Here is an 18,738-nt window from a genome sequence, read left to right on the forward strand (position 1 = left end):
GAGCCCAGCAATACCTTAATATATTTTATGTTTAGTTGCAAGTATATCAAGTGGGGTAATCAGTGTTTGGGCCCAGCAATACCTTAATATATTTTATGTTTAGTTGCAAGTATATCAAGTGGGGTAATCAGTGTTTGAGCCCAGCAATACCTTAATATATTTTATGTTTAGTTGCAAGTATATCAAGTGGGGTAATCAGTGTTTGAGCCCAGCAATACCTTAATATCCTTTATGTTTAGCTGCAAGTATATCAAGTAGAGTAATCAGTGTTTGGGCCCAGCAATACCTTAATATCTTTTATGTTTAGTTGCAAGTATATCAAGTGGGGTAATCAGTGTTTGGGCCCAGCAACAAGTAGAAAATTGGTCAGCTTTCGCGCCAGATTTCAAAGAGCTGGACGAAAATGTTGAATATGCAGAAAGAGAGTCGGAATTTGACATTGAGGTAAAATTATTTCTTAAACTCAATGCGACTATTAGACCTAGCCTTCCCACCGTATACCGTAGCATCTAGGGGATCTGTATTTTATGGTGTTATAAAAGGGATGAAAAACAGCCTAAATCCATTCAATGAATTGAATATCAAAATATAAAAGTTAAAACCATCAAAGATCCCAGGTGAAGCTACCTTTAAGGGGAGAACTCAATCGGTTCAGTAGTTTTTGAAATCATAAGCTAACGACAAAATTACCTTGATACTTTATATAATAGGATAATCTATCTTTGAAGTTTTAAAGTATAGTAGCATCTTGAAGTCAGAATAAATAAACTTATTAGCAACATTTTCGTTAAAAGTTCAACAGCCAAGCAAGGGAAAGAATAGAGGGGGATATGAGCTTTATGTATCTCTGTCCTAATTTTGTATTGGGTATAAAATCAGCCAATAGCGTCGAGAATATAAACACAGTAGAGTCCCTACAAAAAAAACAGAAAGTAATTTGCTAGCAGACGAAAAGGGTCTCAACTACTTAGACCAGGTAGATTTCCTGGGATTATACATCCATACTTAAGTTATTCATTTATTCAGCCAACCAAATTGATTTGCCATTTAGGATGAAGATAGAAGTGTAAAAGAAGACGAGGAACAACTAGATATTGATTTTGAAGTTGATGTTTCAACAAAGGTAAATTATTTTTCATCAATAATTTTAGTACCTATTTTATTGTTTCCCAAACTTTTGAACTAAATGTGAAGGTATTATATGCTTTGTTTTGTAGCAGCTGCACTCCATGATGTTTGATTAGCAACATACTGTCTTCTGCATTGTCTATATTCCTTACCCTTATTAGATTAACACTTTCTTAAGAAAATTCTAAGGGTTTACTCAATCTAAAATCAAAAATGAATGTAATCTTAAGCTAAAGCATAGGTAGACAAAGGAAAATATTGGACTTTTATTGAGATTTAAATTGTTGCAGGTGCCAATTCCAGCTTTATGTAGTAGTGATGAAGAATCTGATGACAAGTCTGCTCTAGTTTATCTACCTATAGCTCCTGAGGTAGGTAGATATATAGATATGTAGATAGACAGATAGATAGATAGATAGATATGTAGTAATGATGAAGAATCTGATGACAAGTCTGCTCTAGTTTATCTACCTATAGCTCCTGAGGTAGATAGATAGATAGATATGTAGATAGATAGATATGTAGTAGTGATGAAGAATCTGATGACAAGTCTGCTTTAGTTTATCTACCTATAGCTCCTGAGGTAGATAGATAGATAGATATGTAGATAGATAGATAGATATGTAGTAGTGATGAAGAATCTGATGACAAGTCTGCTCTAGTTTATCTGCCTATAGCTCCTGAGGTAGTCAGATAGATAGTAAGATAGATAGTGAGATAGATAGATAGATTGATGGATAGATAGATAGATAGATTGATGGATAGATAGATAGATAGATATGTAGTAGTGATGAAGAATCTGATGACAAGTCTGCTCTAGTTTATCTACCTATAGCTCCTGAGGTAGGTAAATAGATAGATAGATATGTAGTAATGATGTAAAGCATACAGAGAATGATATATATTTATACAGACAGAATGACAAAGGACTAGCCATACAGTTTAGGAAAGACATGTAGCTAAACTAATTGACAGACTGACAGAAAATAAACAGTAAATTTGAAAGTATAGAAAATTATAATAGGGTTATTCATGCTTTAACAAAATTGTTGCCCAATCTTCACCATTGAAAAAATATTGGATTTATAACGCTACAACTACGACTACTACTTTAGGTTGAAGAGCCAGAGGAGGGGTATGTACCTGCCCAGGAATCTGAAGAATCTAATAAAAGGCATGAATTAATAAATATGTTATTAGGGAGAATTAAGAAGCAACAAGGATTTTTAAAGTCTCTAATAAGTTGCAGTTCCAAAAGTCTAACTTTTGTGAAAAGAAATTGCATTTAAAGTATATACCAGCAATATTCAGTTTTAAGTTAATGTACATTCTAAATGAGAATAAACAAAATTACCCCATCAAAAGTTTTGGGAACTAGCCCCTAGAATGAACATCCAATCATGATATAAGAGAGCTTACAAAAAGAATTAGGTTGATAACTATAAAAACAAGCCCAAAAATCCAGGGCAAAATTTGTTACTGAATTTCATTTCCTTTAAGTGTACAGACTCCCCCCCCCCCCCCTCCTTACATATTTATTAATCCGTGACTACCAGGAGTTCATCATCGCAACATAAAGAAAATTCATCACCCAAAAAGAAGAGAACCAAAACTACAGATATCAACCTGGAAAATGCTCCCACAGATGAGGTATGTCTTTCTAAGCAGTTTTTGGGATCTTATTTAATATAAATAGTAATACTAATTGTCCTTCCGATATATAGGATACCTATAGATTAATATTAAAGGTCCTGGAAAGATTTTTAAAAAACTATTTTTGGTACCAGGTCCACCACCCTACCAACCCCCGAAATTTTTTTTTTGTCTTGATAAAACTAAAATTGTAAGTTATGGGATGGGGGTCGCCTCTAACACCCCCCCTTCCCCCTCCCCAAACTCGAGAGTCCCTAGAGGCCTTTTGGGGCCTAGTCACTAGTATCTCATATTTCAGTAAACGTTCTTATATTTAAGTGTATCGTCACTTTCAATGCAAGTCTAGAGAATGAAAATTGATTGTTAAAAAAAATGTAAATTGGAAATGTACAATATTTATTCTAAAAAAACTTTTGCCCTAGTTTTTTCTTTCATGTCAAAAAAGAAGTTATAATTCTGTATATTTCTCAGACATTGATGTTTGTATGATTCATGTTTATCCGATAAAAGTTTTTATTCATCTTTTGTTCTGATATTTTTCCTTTTTAAATGTTGAAAGGCAAATGGGTATTTATAAACAAAAACGATAAAAATTATTAGGTAGAAATGAAATTATGAAACCAAGAAAAATTTGATTAGATTATAGGAAATTGTTTAAGTAGTGAATGGAATGTCTGTTTGTATGTCCAACCGTCTTCTCTTATCAACGCTTTCGCAATATGCTATCACATTTCTTGTACAAGTTCGAACGAGCCCTTCCCAAAAAAATGGTTATAAACCTTTCCTAGACCTATAGTAAGCTTAATTGCAAAGGAGAACCATATCGGTTAAGCTAGATAATTCGCTTTACTCACACTACTTTTACGGATTTTCTAGCTTATTTATAAGCATAATTGCAGACGGGTAAATAACAGACAGACAGACAAACATATAGAGTAGCTTCTCTACAACAATATTTGTTTAGGTGCATCCCATGTTGGCCAAGAACGGATCCAAAGACAAGAATGCCAAGAAACCGCAGGGGCGGCCACCCAACAAGGACAAGGGAAAATCAAAGGGAAAGTAAACATTATTATTAGTGCATTATTATCATCTTGTATTGTGATTATTTTTAGTTAGAATCATTTTTGTATTTATATTTACATGTAACATTTAAACATAATTTTTATAGAGAACTTTTCAGTGTAATTGTTATTATGTCTTTTGGGGGAGTGTGCTTTGAAGTTATTCAATAAACCTTTCTTTTAACCCTTAACAGTCGGGCCCCTTGCCGCACCTTAATCAGTCGGGGGGGGGGGGGGCGTTCAACGCCCCCCCATATTATCTCAGTTCCTATTAGAGCTAGAGGGCTAAATTTTTTTGTACAAGTCACCTGTGTTATGATGAATTTCCGACCTTAAGTAAGTCAAAGTCAATTTTCGCTTCCTTCACCCTTTTATTTAACAATCTTTGTTTTTAGGTCCTTTTTTACTTAAAAATTTCAAACGGCTGTAATTTTCTTATTTTTGAAGCTAGAAGAACAATTTTTTTGCAGAAAATGTTTATCTTTATGTAAATTTTATATTTGAAATGTCAAAATATAAATTTCAGCGGCCGCAGCTGTACTTGGCAGCTGCCAGCCGCCGCAGTCGGCGGTCGGCGGGAAAACGGCGGCGGATCTTTATGAAATTTTAATACGTTATGTAGACATGTAAGAAAAGCTTAAGTTTAAAATTTGAAGTCTCTAAGTCAAAAATTGAGGCCACAGGAGCCTTTTAAAGATTTCTGGAGACCTGGAGGATCAGGACCTGCAGGATCATACCTGGAACCTGAAATTGACTTGAACACCTGTATTTTATATAAGGATGTACTACTAGAGGATATTTTAGTATTTTGGTAAGATAAAATGCTTTGTTTAAGTCAAAAAATATTTTTGCTCTTTACCTGGATGACCCTGCCAGGTTTGCTGGCATCCTGTGCCCGCCAGGATGGAGATATTCAAAAAATTCCAACTCTCAGTTATGTGTCATACCCAAACTTAAAAAGTCACGCAGTTTGGGCTCTTTATCTTTCACACACAAAAAATGAGATAGAAAAAACCGGATGGGGGGGCGTTCAACGCCCCCCCCCCCCCACGACCGTTAAGGGTTAATTTACTTCATAGATCAATGTTTTAAGTGTCCAAACATATTTAATTTTTTTTGTTGACCCTACCTTAAATACAGACATAACACTACTAAAATGTCACTTTCTAATGTTATTTATTGATTCTTAAAAACCATATAAAACCATTTGTATAATTGTGTAAATGTAAAAGCGCTGTGAATATGTATTTGTATAACTATTAAATATTTAACCAAGAATATTAAAAATTATATGTTTTGTACTACACCACCATCTTTTTATAATAACGCATACTTTTTTTTCTCAAATTTTGATTATAAAATGTGAAGGTTCTGATGTTTTATTTGTTGGCTCAAACTTTATTGTACTTCTATTGAACTTTGATTGATTGGTTCTGAACTATAAGTGTCCAAACTTTTTAACCTAAAAATATATTCTATAGAAGGAAGAGGATATGGAACGTTACAAGATTGCGCCCAAATGTTTTCTTATTTGATCTTAATTATATTTGAAGATAAATCTTAGCTATTTTAGTCTAGCCTTCATTTTCAATAAAAACTAGATGGGGTTAAGTGTGTCAAAAATGCACTTTTCTGTCTAATTGATAAATTTAAGTTTTGTGCATTTTTTCAGGGACCTTTGTATTTTAGTAATTTATTTTAACACTGTATGAAATTCTAGGACCTATGTTAATTTTCCCTAAAATAAAGAACTCAATCAGTTCATTAGCATACATGCATTAGTTGGGTTTTTGCAACCCAAATGAGACCCAACTTTTGTCCTCTTAATGAAGCGCAATCCAAGTAAAACTCAATTTTTGTCCTCCTTATAAAGGGCCAACCTATAAAAAGGAGGGGCCACCCCCTAAGAGGAGGAGATGGGCCACCTAGCGCAACTGACAAGCTGAGAAGTACTGCATTTTTGTTCAGCTACAAACTTAAGCAACTAAAACCGTAATTCTTTATATTATTACTCCAAAGATGCACTCATTAGATTAGGTAGCATATTCTCCAGGCGCCAAACAAATCTTACATATTACAAGCTCCCCTAAAAGCACAGATTTCTCAGTCCTACTTTATCAGAGATTTTTTTCTTACAAAGGAAACATCTTTGAATAAACTTTAGGATTTGGGAACCTTTCAGCAGGAGAATAAAAGTATAAAAAAGCCTTAAAATATCCAAGTACAAAGAAGCCTTCCTTTAAAAGCACAACTCTATAGGCACCAAAAAAAATATTCATTTTATATCTTAATTCAATACAAATATTTTTAAAATTAATTAAAAATCATGAATTCTGTCGCCTAAAAGTTGTCTAAGCCGCCACAAAAACTATTGAGACACAGATAATTTAATTTGCATTGGATGTGATTCAGTTTTTACCCTTCTCTCAACACATGTGCATTTGTTTTAATCTTCATTCATGCAACTATGGGTGTGATAGTATTTAGTTAGTGAAATCCTTCTGTACAGACACACAGAGATCATGTTACTTATACATATAAGGGTTCATACAACTATGGGTGTTATAGTATTTAGTTAGTGAAATCCTTCTGTACAGACACACAGAGATCATGTTACTTATACATATAAGGGTTCATACAACTATAGGTGTGATAGTATTTAGTTAGTGAAATCCTTCGGTACAGACAGACACACAGACATCCTGTTACTTATACATATAAGGGTTCATACAACTATGGGTGTTATAGTATTTAGTTAGTGAAATCCTTCTGTACAGACAGACACACAGAGATCATGTTACTTATACATATAAGGGTTCATACAACTATGGGTGTTATAGTATTTAGTTAGTGAAATCCTTCTGTACAGACACACAGAGATCATGTTACTTATACATATAAGGGTTCATACAACTATAGGTGTGATAGTATTTAGTTAGTGAAATCCTTTTGTACAGACACACAGACATCCTGTTACTTATACATATAAAGGTTCATACAACTATGGGTGTGATAGTATTTAGTTAGTGAAATCCTTCTGTACAGACAGACACACAGATATCATGTTACTTATACATATAAGGGTTCATACAACTATGGGTGTGATAGTATTTAGTTAGTGAAATCCTTCTGTACAGACAGACAGAGATCATGTTACTTATACATGTAAGGGTTCATACAACTATGGGTGTGATAGTATTTAGTTAGTGAAATCCTTCTGTACAGACAGACACACAGAGATCATGTTACTTATACATATAAGGGTTCATACAACTATGGGTGTGATAGTATTTAGTTAGTGAAATCCTTCTGTACAGACAGACACACAGAGATCATGTTACTTATACATATAAGGGTTCATACAACTTTGGGTGTGATAGTATTTAGTTAGTGAAATCCTTCTGTACAGACAGACACACAGAGATCATGTTACTTATACATATAAGGGTTCATACAACTTTGGGTGTGATAGTATTTAGTTAGTGAAATCCTTCTGTACAGACAGACACACAGAGATCATGTTACTTATACATATAAGGGTTCATACAACTTTGGGTGTGATAGTATTTAGTTAGTGAAATCCTTCTGTACAGACAGACACACAGAGATCATGTTACTTATACATATAAGGGTTCATACAACTATGGGTGTGATAGTATTTAGTTAGGGAAATCCTTCTGTACAGATAGACACACAGAGATCCTGTTACTTATACATATAAGGTTCATACAACTATGGTGTGATAGTATTTAGTTAGTGAAATCCTTCGGTACAGATAGACACACAGAGATCCTGTTACTTATACATATAAGGGTTCATACAACTATGGGTGTGATAGTATTTAGTTAGTGAAATCCTTCTGTACAGACACACAGAGATCCTGTTACTTATACATATAAGGGTTCATACAACTATAGGTGTGATAGTATTTAGTTAGTGAAATCCTTCTGTACAGATAGACACACAGAGATCATGTTACTTATACATATAAGGGTTCAAACAACTTTAGGTGTGATAGTATTTAGTTAGTGAAATCCTTCTGTACAGACAGACACACAGAGATCATGTTACTTATACATATAAGGGTTCAAACAACTATGGGTGTTATAGTATTTAGTTAGTGAAATCCTTCTGTACAGACACACAGACATCCTGTTACTTATACATATAAGGGTTCATACAACTTTAGGTGTGATAGTATTTAGTTAGTGAAATCCTTCTGTACAGACAGACACACAGATATCATGTTACTTATACATATAAGGGTTCATACAACTATGGTGTGATAGTATTTAGTTAGTGAAATCCTTCTGTACAGACAGACACACAGAGATCATGTTACTTATACATGTAAGGGTTCATATAAATTTGGGTGTTATATTGTTTAGATTAAAAATAATAAAAAGATGAATTTTAGATAAAACTAAGGTAAAAATATAAAATTACAAGTTACAAATAACATGTTCATTGCAAAACATTAGAGAGAATTTCCATTCATTTCAATATACTTGAAATACCAATTTTACAGAAAGGATCTTATTTAGTACTGAACCCTCCTAACCCCCTCCTTACTTTTTAAATAAGTTAAAAATAAAGGGGAGGATAGATTTTAGTTTAAGGTTATTTTGGTTCCAGGACAAACCCAGGAGTCCCAAACGTCGGAGTAGACAAACGAAGGAGTTTTAAAATATTAATTTTATTAGGTATTTCTATACAGATTAGGTTAGGTTAAGATATGAATTAACAAATAAGCCCTCAGCAGGGGTTAGGCATTTAAAAAACCTATAAGATGGTATAAAATAGGTTAGGTTAGGTTAAGTGTCAACTCTGACGTTTGGGACTCCTGCGTTTGTCGTAGGACCGTTATTTTTGGTACTGTGTAGCCCAATAGGATTAACCTAATAGGTTACCTTTAGGGGTTAGGTAATGAAAAAAGTAACCCCCTCCGTCCTTATTTTCGATTTATTTGAAAATAAGATGGGGGGGGGGGGGGGGGTATCATTGCTTAACTGCTTAAGTATGTGAGTTGAATCTCGTAAAATGTAAAAGGTGCCATTTGTATTTGAATTTGTTTGTAAAAATTTCTATTTAACACTTTATTTTATCCCAGGATGGGAGGGGATATTAAGCTGTTTATTACACTGGTCCCAAAAGTTTTATAATAACGTTTTCCTTATTCGTTTGCTCAACAACTTTGGGAACTTTTATTAAATTATAATTTGTTGGTCAATAAATATGAGTGTCTAAACGTTTCAACCACCAATTGTAATATTATACAGAAAGGGTTAATTTTGTTTGACATTATTGGGGATGTACATCAATTTATCGGCCATTGTCTTATCCCTTGAGATCCCTGACATTATCCACATGTGAAGTGTGTATGATAATAAGAAAATCATTAACATAACACTCACATTAGCCATTACGCATCAGGAAACACGAGCACAGTTATATTTCTATATTTTTTTTAGGGATCTAAAGGGATAGGACAATGAAGGATAAATTGATGTACATCCCAAGTGATGAAAAATAAAGTTAACCCTTTTGTAGATTAAAATTATTGGTTAAAATTTTGATACTAAAAGTTTGTAACCAACCAATTTAAATTCATTAAAAGTACCAACAGATTTTTGAGATATCGTTGTATAAAACTTTGGGTACCAGTATAATTTAAAGTCCAATGTCCCCTTCCTCCCTGACATTTCATATTTATTCTTCATAAAGAATGAGTCATATTTTTATTCATTTTTTTTTCTGGGTTAAAACTGAAACATCAACATGGTCGGAGAAGACTTTTGACCCAAAATTACCGGTACCCAAAATTTTACAAACACATTTTCTCATTGATTGGCCAAAAAAGGCTGGGTACTTTCTTATCGGTTTCGTTTAAACAATAAGTGTACAAACATTTCAACAAATAATTTAATTATTTAGAAAGGTTAATTGTGGAGTATATACATCAATTCATCGTTAATTGTCTTATTTCTTAAGATCCCTGAAGATCAGAATATTTTAAGTGATATCCTTAGTTTAATGTACTAGTGGCTTCCATGAAAAGCAGATCACAAACGTCCAGGGAGGAAGGGGACATTGGGCTGTTTATTACAATAGTCCCCAAAGTCTTATAAAAACGTTTCCTTGGTCGTTGGCTAAACAACCTTGGAGACTTTAATTGAATTTTGATTGGTTGTTCATTTAGTTAAATAAGTGTCAAAACGTTTCAACTACTAATTGTAATCTATAGATGGGATAATTTTGTGTATCATCATTGGGGATGTACATCAATTTATCAGCCATTGTCTTATTCCTTAAGATCCCTGCATTTTAGTACTTTATAAGGAACTCAGTACAAATTTTTTTAAACCTTTATGCTCGAATTAATATATTTTAATATTCTTGGTTATAACATAATTTTTATATTTAAGATGTTTCAAGAATTTCTGAATAAAAAAAAAATAATATTAGGTATCTACTTTCAGATGTAAAAAGAAAACTTAAAACAAATTAGAAGTCAGTTAGACATGTGAATTAATAAAATGGCTGGATTCGATTTTTTGTCTTGTGTTAATAATAAGGTTAGTTTTTTCAGCGTTGCAGAGCCGTTTGATTTTGGTGCAGCTCCGGCTCCGCGGAGCCGCCTGTGAAAACAAAGGCTCCGGCTCCAACTACGGCTTCGGCTCCGACCTAAAATCAAGAAAAACTCAACATATTTTTTTTGCCATGTTATATTTTTGACTTTTGAAGGTTTTAAAAGTTAAAGGGATAGTTATACGAAGTGTATTTAAAGAGTTAAGGTACTTAGAGTAGTGAACTTTTATATGTCTTAGTAGAATATATTAGGCATTGGATAGATATGATTATATGTTAAAGAATTTTTAACATTGACCAGACCAAACTTTTTTTATTTAACAATATCTAAAAAAGTTAATGTGATTTGCCACATAAATTACATGAGAATGGTCTATTTTTTTCCAAATATGTATAGCTAAAACACCAATATGAGAGAATCTTTTTCCACATATTTCACAAGAGTTATAAAAAAATTGAACAGGGGTTCCCCTTGGGACAAGTTATATATATATATATATATATATAAAAGACCATTCTCATGTAATTTATGTTGCAAATCACTAACTTTTTTAGATATTGTCAAATAAAAAAAGTTCGGTCAGGTCAATATTAAAATTCTTTTATCACAATTATATCTATCCAATGCCTAATATATTCTACTAAGACATATAAAAAGATCACTACTCTAAGTACTATACTAAATATTTTATTGGTCATTCTTTGTTGTTATGTATATTTTGTTGTATAAAAAGTTTGAAGTTCTATTAACTAGTAAATGCTATCTAAAGTTGTATTTATGACAAAAAAGTTTTTGCCATATATAACATGTAACGAAGTTGAAAATAAAAATGAAAAACTTTTTTAAGGAAAATCCCTGGTCAAATCTTTTAATTTTAATCAATAACTTTATATCATGCACTAATACGTTATTTAAAATAGAAAAAACTTACAGTTCACTATTTTTTTTTTAAATGCACTTCATGAAACTATCCCTTTTTGATAAAAGTGGACTTGAAAAGCTTAAAGGGTTATTTGCACACGACACACCAGAGTTACAAAATTATAATTAATAAAAAATCTCTTGTCGGAGCCGTTTTTTAACGAAAATAACGGCTCCAGCTCCGGCTCCAGAAAACTATGGCGGCTTCGGCTCCACAACGCTGTTTTTTTTATCTATTTACGTAGACTTAATTTAATAGTAAACCATTTAAAATGTGGACTAAAAGGTCAACCTTTCTTTTTTCTATCTTTAATTATATATTAATCATGCAATACTAATTAATTTATAATTAAAGAGAAATCATTGTTTGCATAACAACTTACATATGTAGAGCATGTGAATTATTTAATTTGGTTTATAATAGGTATTTTTCATTTGATAATTTGATTTGAGCAAAAGTAATATAAGTTATTTATCGCATTGTATTAAAGACAGCTTTTCGCGGATATTAAATGAAAAAAGTTTAAAAACTATTTTTATTAGCCTCGAGGTGCTGAAGGCGTGGTTAAACAAAACTGATGATTTTTATTTCAATGTTCGGGGAAAATTGTCTGTAATAAGATGCAATACATGATTTTTCAGTATGGCTTAGAACCGGTTCTTATCCAGTGGATATTAATTGGTTTCAAAGCTATACTGTAAAATAATTTCTAGACATTCTTCTGATGGGTTTGAATGTCTGCACCCGTTAGGACATGAATCTTTTTTCCATGATACGTTATGAATGTTTTTTTTAGGTTCCAGTTTCTTATAGTTTTCATAGTTTATCAGTTCCAACTCCAAGCTATGATCCTGGCCTGGCCTCGTTAACATTACGGTAAGATTTAAACTTTAGGATTACTCTGCATAAATTGAAAACTATATGTTAGAAACTATATTTTCTTTATTTTATATAAAGAATGGGTACTTTTATAAGTATAATACACTTTATAGGTAATGTTATTAGTTTGTTTGTTGATAAATTGAAAAATCTATAATAAAAACAATTCATTAACGTAACTTATATTTGAACTAGCGGCTGTGCCCCTAGCATCTAGGGGCTATATATATATATTCCAAGGAATGTGGAAGGGCAGAAAAATAGCCTTAAACCATACCTACCCAGACTTTTTATAGAAATAGAATACCCTAAAACCATCCCGAGACCTATAAGTAGCTTCGCTGTAAAGTAGTTTCGGTTAGCGAGATCCTTCGCTACAGACAAAAAAAGCTTACTACTTTATATATTAGAATAAAAGAACATATTTGTTGCAGCTTAAGGTTTTGTTTAACATCTTTAAGATTTAAACCTCGTTCAAATCGAAGGTAGTATAGATTTTCATGGAAAAAGGGATATTTTGAAATAAAGACTAGTAAGTATATCAGCCAAATAGTATTGAAGATGTAAACTAGATAAGGTTTTTTCATGATGTCCCTTTGGCTGTTATACTAAAAAATACAAACTATAATTGAAAATGTTTAAAACCGTTACCCGTACAAAGCAAACATACTCAAGTAAAATATATCTTTTATACAATATGTACACAATTTTGTTAGAACTTAGTTTACATTTACCTACATTTTTAAGAAGGGATTATAGTTACATGTCGAATCGTATTATAGACAGTTTTCCGTGGATATTGAGATGAAAATTAATAGCATTAAAACCAGCTTTGTTAGATCCAAGGGTCCGCAATTGGTATTATTTTTTATTTTAATATTCGTAGAATATTGTCATAGTAAAATTGTAATTTGATGCTATATTTGTGATTTTTCAGTATGGTTGAGAGCCGGTTCTTATCCACCGGATATAAATCGGTTTCAAAGCCATACTCGGAAATATCTTACAAGGGCACAGCATATACATTTTGATGGAATAGAATAGGCCTAATATTTATTTTCAGTGTAATAGGTCTTTTCCAGTATTGTCCGCTGTATTAGAACTGAATCTCCGCCATGCTGAAAATTTATGTATATCATCACATTACAAACAATTTTTCACGAATATTTAAATAAAAATCATAAAACTAATACCTACCAGTTTTCATTTTATTATCCACGGAAAGCTGTCTATAATACGATGCGATAAATAACTATTAATTAATAGATGTCGGGAAGAATTTTAATTTTTAATAATTTTTCCCTTTTTGAATCCTCAAGAGTTCCTTGATTTAACTACACTTGTATGTTCAGGTTATACACACATAAATCTCGGAAACGGTCAAGTGAGAATGCCGACTCTGAATGCACGGCTGGCCCCACCACAGGAGATGGAGAGATCAGACTGGTGCATGCCAACAGAGATATACAGAGCATTGTTCAATCTTCTATAGGGATGTTCTTGTGTTCCACATAATATCTAAACTTTTACAGGGAGGCAGGGAACATTGGGGTGTTTATTACAATAGTCCTCAAAGTTTTACAACAAAGTTTTCTTATTCGTTGTCTTCACAAATTTAGGGACTTTTAATGAAATTTGATTTGTTAGTGTCCATACGTTTTAACTACTAATTTTAATTTATTTGTGTCAGGGGCGTCCAAGCTTTTTTATTGGGGGGGGGGGGGGGAGGGATAAAATTTTTGGTGAGGGTAATTTAAATACTATTAAATATTTAGTAGTAAAAATGCGCGCGAAGCGCGCCAAAATTTATTTTGTTAGGGATTTTTTTTTTTGGGGGGGGGGTGTATTTACCCCCCAAAAATTGTTTTGGGGGAGTAAATACCCCCTCCTAAATCCCCAAGGTAGGGGTAAATTTGAAATGAGGGAGGGGGGTAATCCCCACTTTACCCCCCCCCTTGGACGTCCTTGAATTGTGTATCATTATTGGGGATGTACATCAATTTATCGGCAATTTATCTTATCCCTTTAGATCCCTGAAAATGAGTATTTTTCATTAAAGTTCATCTTTGTGATGAATAGACTATTTTTAAATGTTTTAAAGTGTTTTGAAAAACATGATTCACTTAAATTTTGACATCATTTGTTATATCTCAGGGAGAAAGGGAGGGGACATTGGACTGTAAATTAAATCACGTTCCTTCATTTGTTAGCATGAAAGCTTTGGAGAATGATATTAAATATTTATTGGCTGATAGCAGCAACATATTTTTTTCACAATAATTTTAATATACAAAAAAAGCAATTTATTGGGGATGTACATGAAATTATCATCCATAGTCTTACACCTTAAGATCCCTGTTTATATATATCATGTTCATTCTGATTTATTATTTTGTTCCTCACACCTCAACACAACAAATCATAAACAAAAGTAAGTCTTCAGGGTTTAAAAGGGATATGTCATGTGGCAAAAAAGTTGTATAATTTTAGCCCTCAAACAGGACAACAGATCGATTAAGTTATCATATTCTTAATCGTTTCCAAAGTTTCGAAGTAAACGTATGAGAGAGTGATTTATAAAACTCTGAGTACAAGTATAACTTACAGTCCAATATCACAACCCTCCCTCCCTGCATAATATAAAACACAAGATGAAAAATAGATAAATTCTGGCCTGAGTTGAAAGAGGAGAGCAAAGGAGGTGGAGAAGAGAAGGAACAGGAAAGTTTAGCAGACAAAAAAAACATAGCGATACACGATACCCCCCATCCTCCATATTACCTATTTACCCTTTCGTAACCCTATCTTTAATTACGGAGGGGGAGGGGATTTTCATAGATATCTCGAATCATTTCTAACTTTAAAATCCAAAATGGGGAAAAAATAATAAGTTTCATGTTATCATTATAGATTTCAATTAATCTTTCTTAGACCTTTCTAGAAAGTTTATATTGAAATTTTAGCTAGAGTCTGACAGATCCAAATTTTTATTTGCTTGATATGAAAGGTTTATTTTTCATCTGCCTAACTGTAGGAGGAGGGGGGAGATGTTGGAGAGAATTGTTGTTTCTGGAGTCAATCCACTGGACCTTCTATACATGACCCTGATACAAGGAATTTAATTTATATTTTATAATTATTAGTAGCACAGCTACTCTATAACTAGTCTATGTCCGTACATGTATCTGGAGTCAACCACTCGACCACATGACCCTTTTACTAGGAATATATCATTATTATTTTCAGCTTTTGCAACGGCCAACTCAAGTTATAAAACTACCAAACCATGCATAGATTATGTTTAAAATCGTTGCTAACATTTTTTTTAAAGCTTATGCTATAACAAGCGGCTATTTGCTTGAGATGGAACACCTTCATTTTAAATTTTTCAGGGGAGAGGACCTATGAGAGGTTACCCTATAAAGGAGAACCATATCGGTTCTGTGGTTAAAGGGATCTTTCGCTACAGACAAAAAGAGTTTACTACCTTATATAACCTATATGTTCCACTTATAATATTCTTGACACTTTTATATTGATATATTGAACAGGGCCCAATTTATCCTGGACCTATTTACCGGCCTCTCAACCATTTCCTGGGAGATAATATGCTCCAGCAATCTAACCCAATCAGCTGATTTATCACGTGTCAATGGAAATGGCGCGAAATCTCCGAAATCAGGGATGGATCCTTAAAATTTTTCTAATAATCTGTGTTAACATTTATCAAGAGTTTTAAAACCAATTTAGCAATTCTCAGTTAACACAAACGAACGGGAGCATGTGATTTTAAGCACCTTCCAACATCGAACCTTAGTATTTTTGTAGTCAATATATTAGGTTTATATACCTATAGTTACATCAACTAAAAATATTAAGTTTCACCATAGTTTTATTTGAAATAATCTTTGCAATTTTCAGCATTTATTTGCGCAATAACATAAAATGTTTTGTTGAGTTCAAAGGACTTCATGAAATAACATGTCAAAAAATCATGAAATGCTGTAAATTACAAAAATACATTAATTAATCTGTTTGCAATATTAAAAGTCAAATTTAGTTTAAGGATTGACTTAATTATCAGGTGATCTTTGTTGTGCTTCTGGGGACCTGCAGGAGGCCCTGACCTGGATCCTGAAGAAACAAAGTGTTCCTGTACCTGGCATCGACACTATTGCCATTAGGATAACCGATACTGACAAGGCAAGGGTTAAACTCATTAAAATTAAAAAAAATTTAACAATATATTTTCCCATATGGCTTCGAAACCGATTAATATCCTCTGGATTAAAACCTGTTTTCAGCCATACTGAAAAAATCATGTATAGCATCGTATTAGAGACAATTTTCCTTGAATATTGAAATAAAAATCATGATTTGCCCCTCGGGACTAACAAATCTGGTTTTAATCTTATAATTTTTCATTTTAATATCTGTGGAAAGTTGTCTAAAATACGATGCGATTTAACTAGTAATGATATTTAAACGCCAAATCTCTGTTATATCTAAATTTCTGATAGATATAATATTCCTTGTTTTAAACATTTCAATCATTGATCTTTTCATTTACTTTTCCCTCCTTGTGTAAAGGACACATCTGAAGCTGACCAGAATGATGATATTGAAGAATCAGCTGTTTACAGAGTATTTGCTCCAGGTCAGAATTTAGACAAAATATTATAAGCTTAACTAAATTCATTTACCGGCAAAATCAAACTTTTATTTGTGCTTGGAAAGTTTTCTTAAATCCTAAATAAAATGATTTTGGTACGATATGTCTCTTCTTTTTAGGAAAGAGGGTTTTTTAATCTGTTTTAAGGGAGTAAACCTTTTCCCTCCCCGCCTCCAGAAATTTGATTAATGATAAAAATTAAATGTGGGGAAAACTTTGCCCCTAACCCCACCAAAAAAATTTACTATCTCTATTTTAAAAAAATTTTTCTGACAAAATAAAGACAAAAATAAAAGGGCACCACACTTCACTACTCCCGATACTAGGAGGCTAAGGGTGAAGCCACTAGTATTTATTTTAAGTATTATGTTGCAAATGCAGAAAGTTAATAGTACCTCAGTAGACATGTTATTTCTTCACGGATCACAACCGAATGAAGTTAATTTTCATACCTACATAGAGGAAAAATAATCAACATCTAGAACAGGCTGACGCGGTCCCTTTCGATTGGGACCCCCACGGTGAAATTTGGTATGGGACCGCGTGAAGCAAGCGTCAGCGAATTGTAAAAATATATGAGTATAGAAAGCATTAACAAATTATTATTATAATTAAGATAATAATTTTATTATACCATAATAATAATATTAAATATAATAAGATAATGATTATTTCAATCTAATAATAATAAGGTAATTAATAAAATAATTAAAATAATAAATATAATATTATTTTAATAAATTTAAAGTTATTGAGTACTAATTATATTACAAAACAATTATAATAATATGTTTGCTAATTCTAATATTGAATATAATAAGGTAATTATAATATTGTATGATATTTATATTATTAAATAATTATTATAATAATATGATTGCAAATCATAATATTGTATAATATTCATATTATAAAATAATTAATGTAACATTATAATTGCTAATTATATTATTAATATAATCATAAAATAAATGAAACAACATTATAAATAATTATAATAATATCAAAATTGCTATTTATAATATTGAAAGTAAAAAGATAATTATTTTTGTAATCTCATATTAATATTGTAAATGATATGGTAATTCAAAAAATTAATAATATTATTTTTATGAATATTAAAATAGAAAATAATTAAAATAACATTATTAATAATTTTAATAATATTATAATTGCTAATTAAAGTTAAATATAATAACAGGTATATCAGAGGAAAATAGTTTAAAAAGAACCTACCTTTAATTGAATTAAATGTAATTACAATTATAATATTATTATGAAAATTATGTTATTGTATGATAATTATATTACAAACATTACTATTAACATAATAATTGCTAATTATGATATTGAAAGTAATAAGATAATTATTTTTGTAATCTAATATTGTAAATGATATGATAATTTATAATATAAATATTATTATTTATATGAATATTAAGTTATAAAATAATTAGAATAATTGAAATACCATAATAAATATTTATTATAATATTGTATGATAATTAGATTATAGAATAATTTTAATAATATTATTAGTGCTAATTATATAATTAATGTAATCAATAAAATATAAAATTATTAAAATATCATATTAAAATAATTATTATTATTTATTATATATTATAATTGAAAATTATAGTATAGTATCATAATTATGATATAAAATTGCTAAATATATTAATAATATAATTATTAAATAATAAAATAATCAAAATAATATCATAGATAACTATAATAATATTATAATTGCTAATTATAGAAACTTATAAGATAATCGATTGATTTGTAAAGGGTAATATAATGTGATTGTTGATTATAGCATTATGAT

General features: G+C 31.3%; 2 protein-coding genes across 4 annotated transcripts in view; both read left to right on the forward strand.

The window, feature by feature from the left end:
* The window catches only part of Rbbp5 (retinoblastoma binding protein 5), a 29,406-nt gene extending 21,000 nt beyond the window's left edge, over nt 1-8,406 (forward strand). Inside the window, exons 11-18 of one of the 3 annotated variants that reach the window (XM_080169534.1) lie at nt 308-444; nt 1,052-1,123; nt 1,419-1,499; nt 2,244-2,302; nt 2,685-2,778; nt 3,746-4,004; nt 4,925-7,674; nt 7,855-8,406. In XM_080169534.1, coding sequence (XP_080025660.1) covers nt 308-444; nt 1,052-1,123; nt 1,419-1,499; nt 2,244-2,302; nt 2,685-2,778; nt 3,746-3,847 — 545 coding nt within the window. In that variant the 3' untranslated portion in view covers nt 3,848-4,004; nt 4,925-7,674; nt 7,855-8,406. Of the gene's footprint in view, nt 1-307; nt 445-1,051; nt 1,124-1,418; nt 1,500-2,243; nt 2,303-2,684; nt 2,779-3,745; nt 4,005-4,924; nt 7,675-7,854 lie in introns of those variants that run through there. The other 2 variants (XM_080169545.1, XM_080169523.1) reach the window with 2 other exon arrangements.
* A 1,902-nt stretch (nt 8,407-10,308) lies between these two features.
* Nucleotides 10,309-18,738, forward strand: part of LOC145328425 (uncharacterized) — a 31,181-nt gene continuing 22,751 nt past the window's right edge. Inside the window, exons 1-8 of the mRNA XM_080172116.1 lie at nt 10,309-10,420; nt 12,153-12,232; nt 13,588-13,723; nt 14,894-14,965; nt 15,270-15,347; nt 15,785-15,912; nt 16,315-16,438; nt 16,826-16,892. Coding sequence (XP_080028242.1) covers nt 10,382-10,420; nt 12,153-12,232; nt 13,588-13,723; nt 14,894-14,965; nt 15,270-15,347; nt 15,785-15,912; nt 16,315-16,438; nt 16,826-16,892 — 724 coding nt within the window. The 5' untranslated portion in view covers nt 10,309-10,381. The remainder of the gene's footprint in view (nt 10,421-12,152; nt 12,233-13,587; nt 13,724-14,893; nt 14,966-15,269; nt 15,348-15,784; nt 15,913-16,314; nt 16,439-16,825; nt 16,893-18,738) is intronic.

This window comes from Acartia tonsa, chromosome 1 (genome assembly GCF_053477335.1).
Source record: "Acartia tonsa isolate MP-2025a chromosome 1, ASM5347733v1, whole genome shotgun sequence".
NCBI classification, from domain to species: Eukaryota; Metazoa; Arthropoda; class Copepoda; order Calanoida; family Acartiidae; genus Acartia; species Acartia tonsa.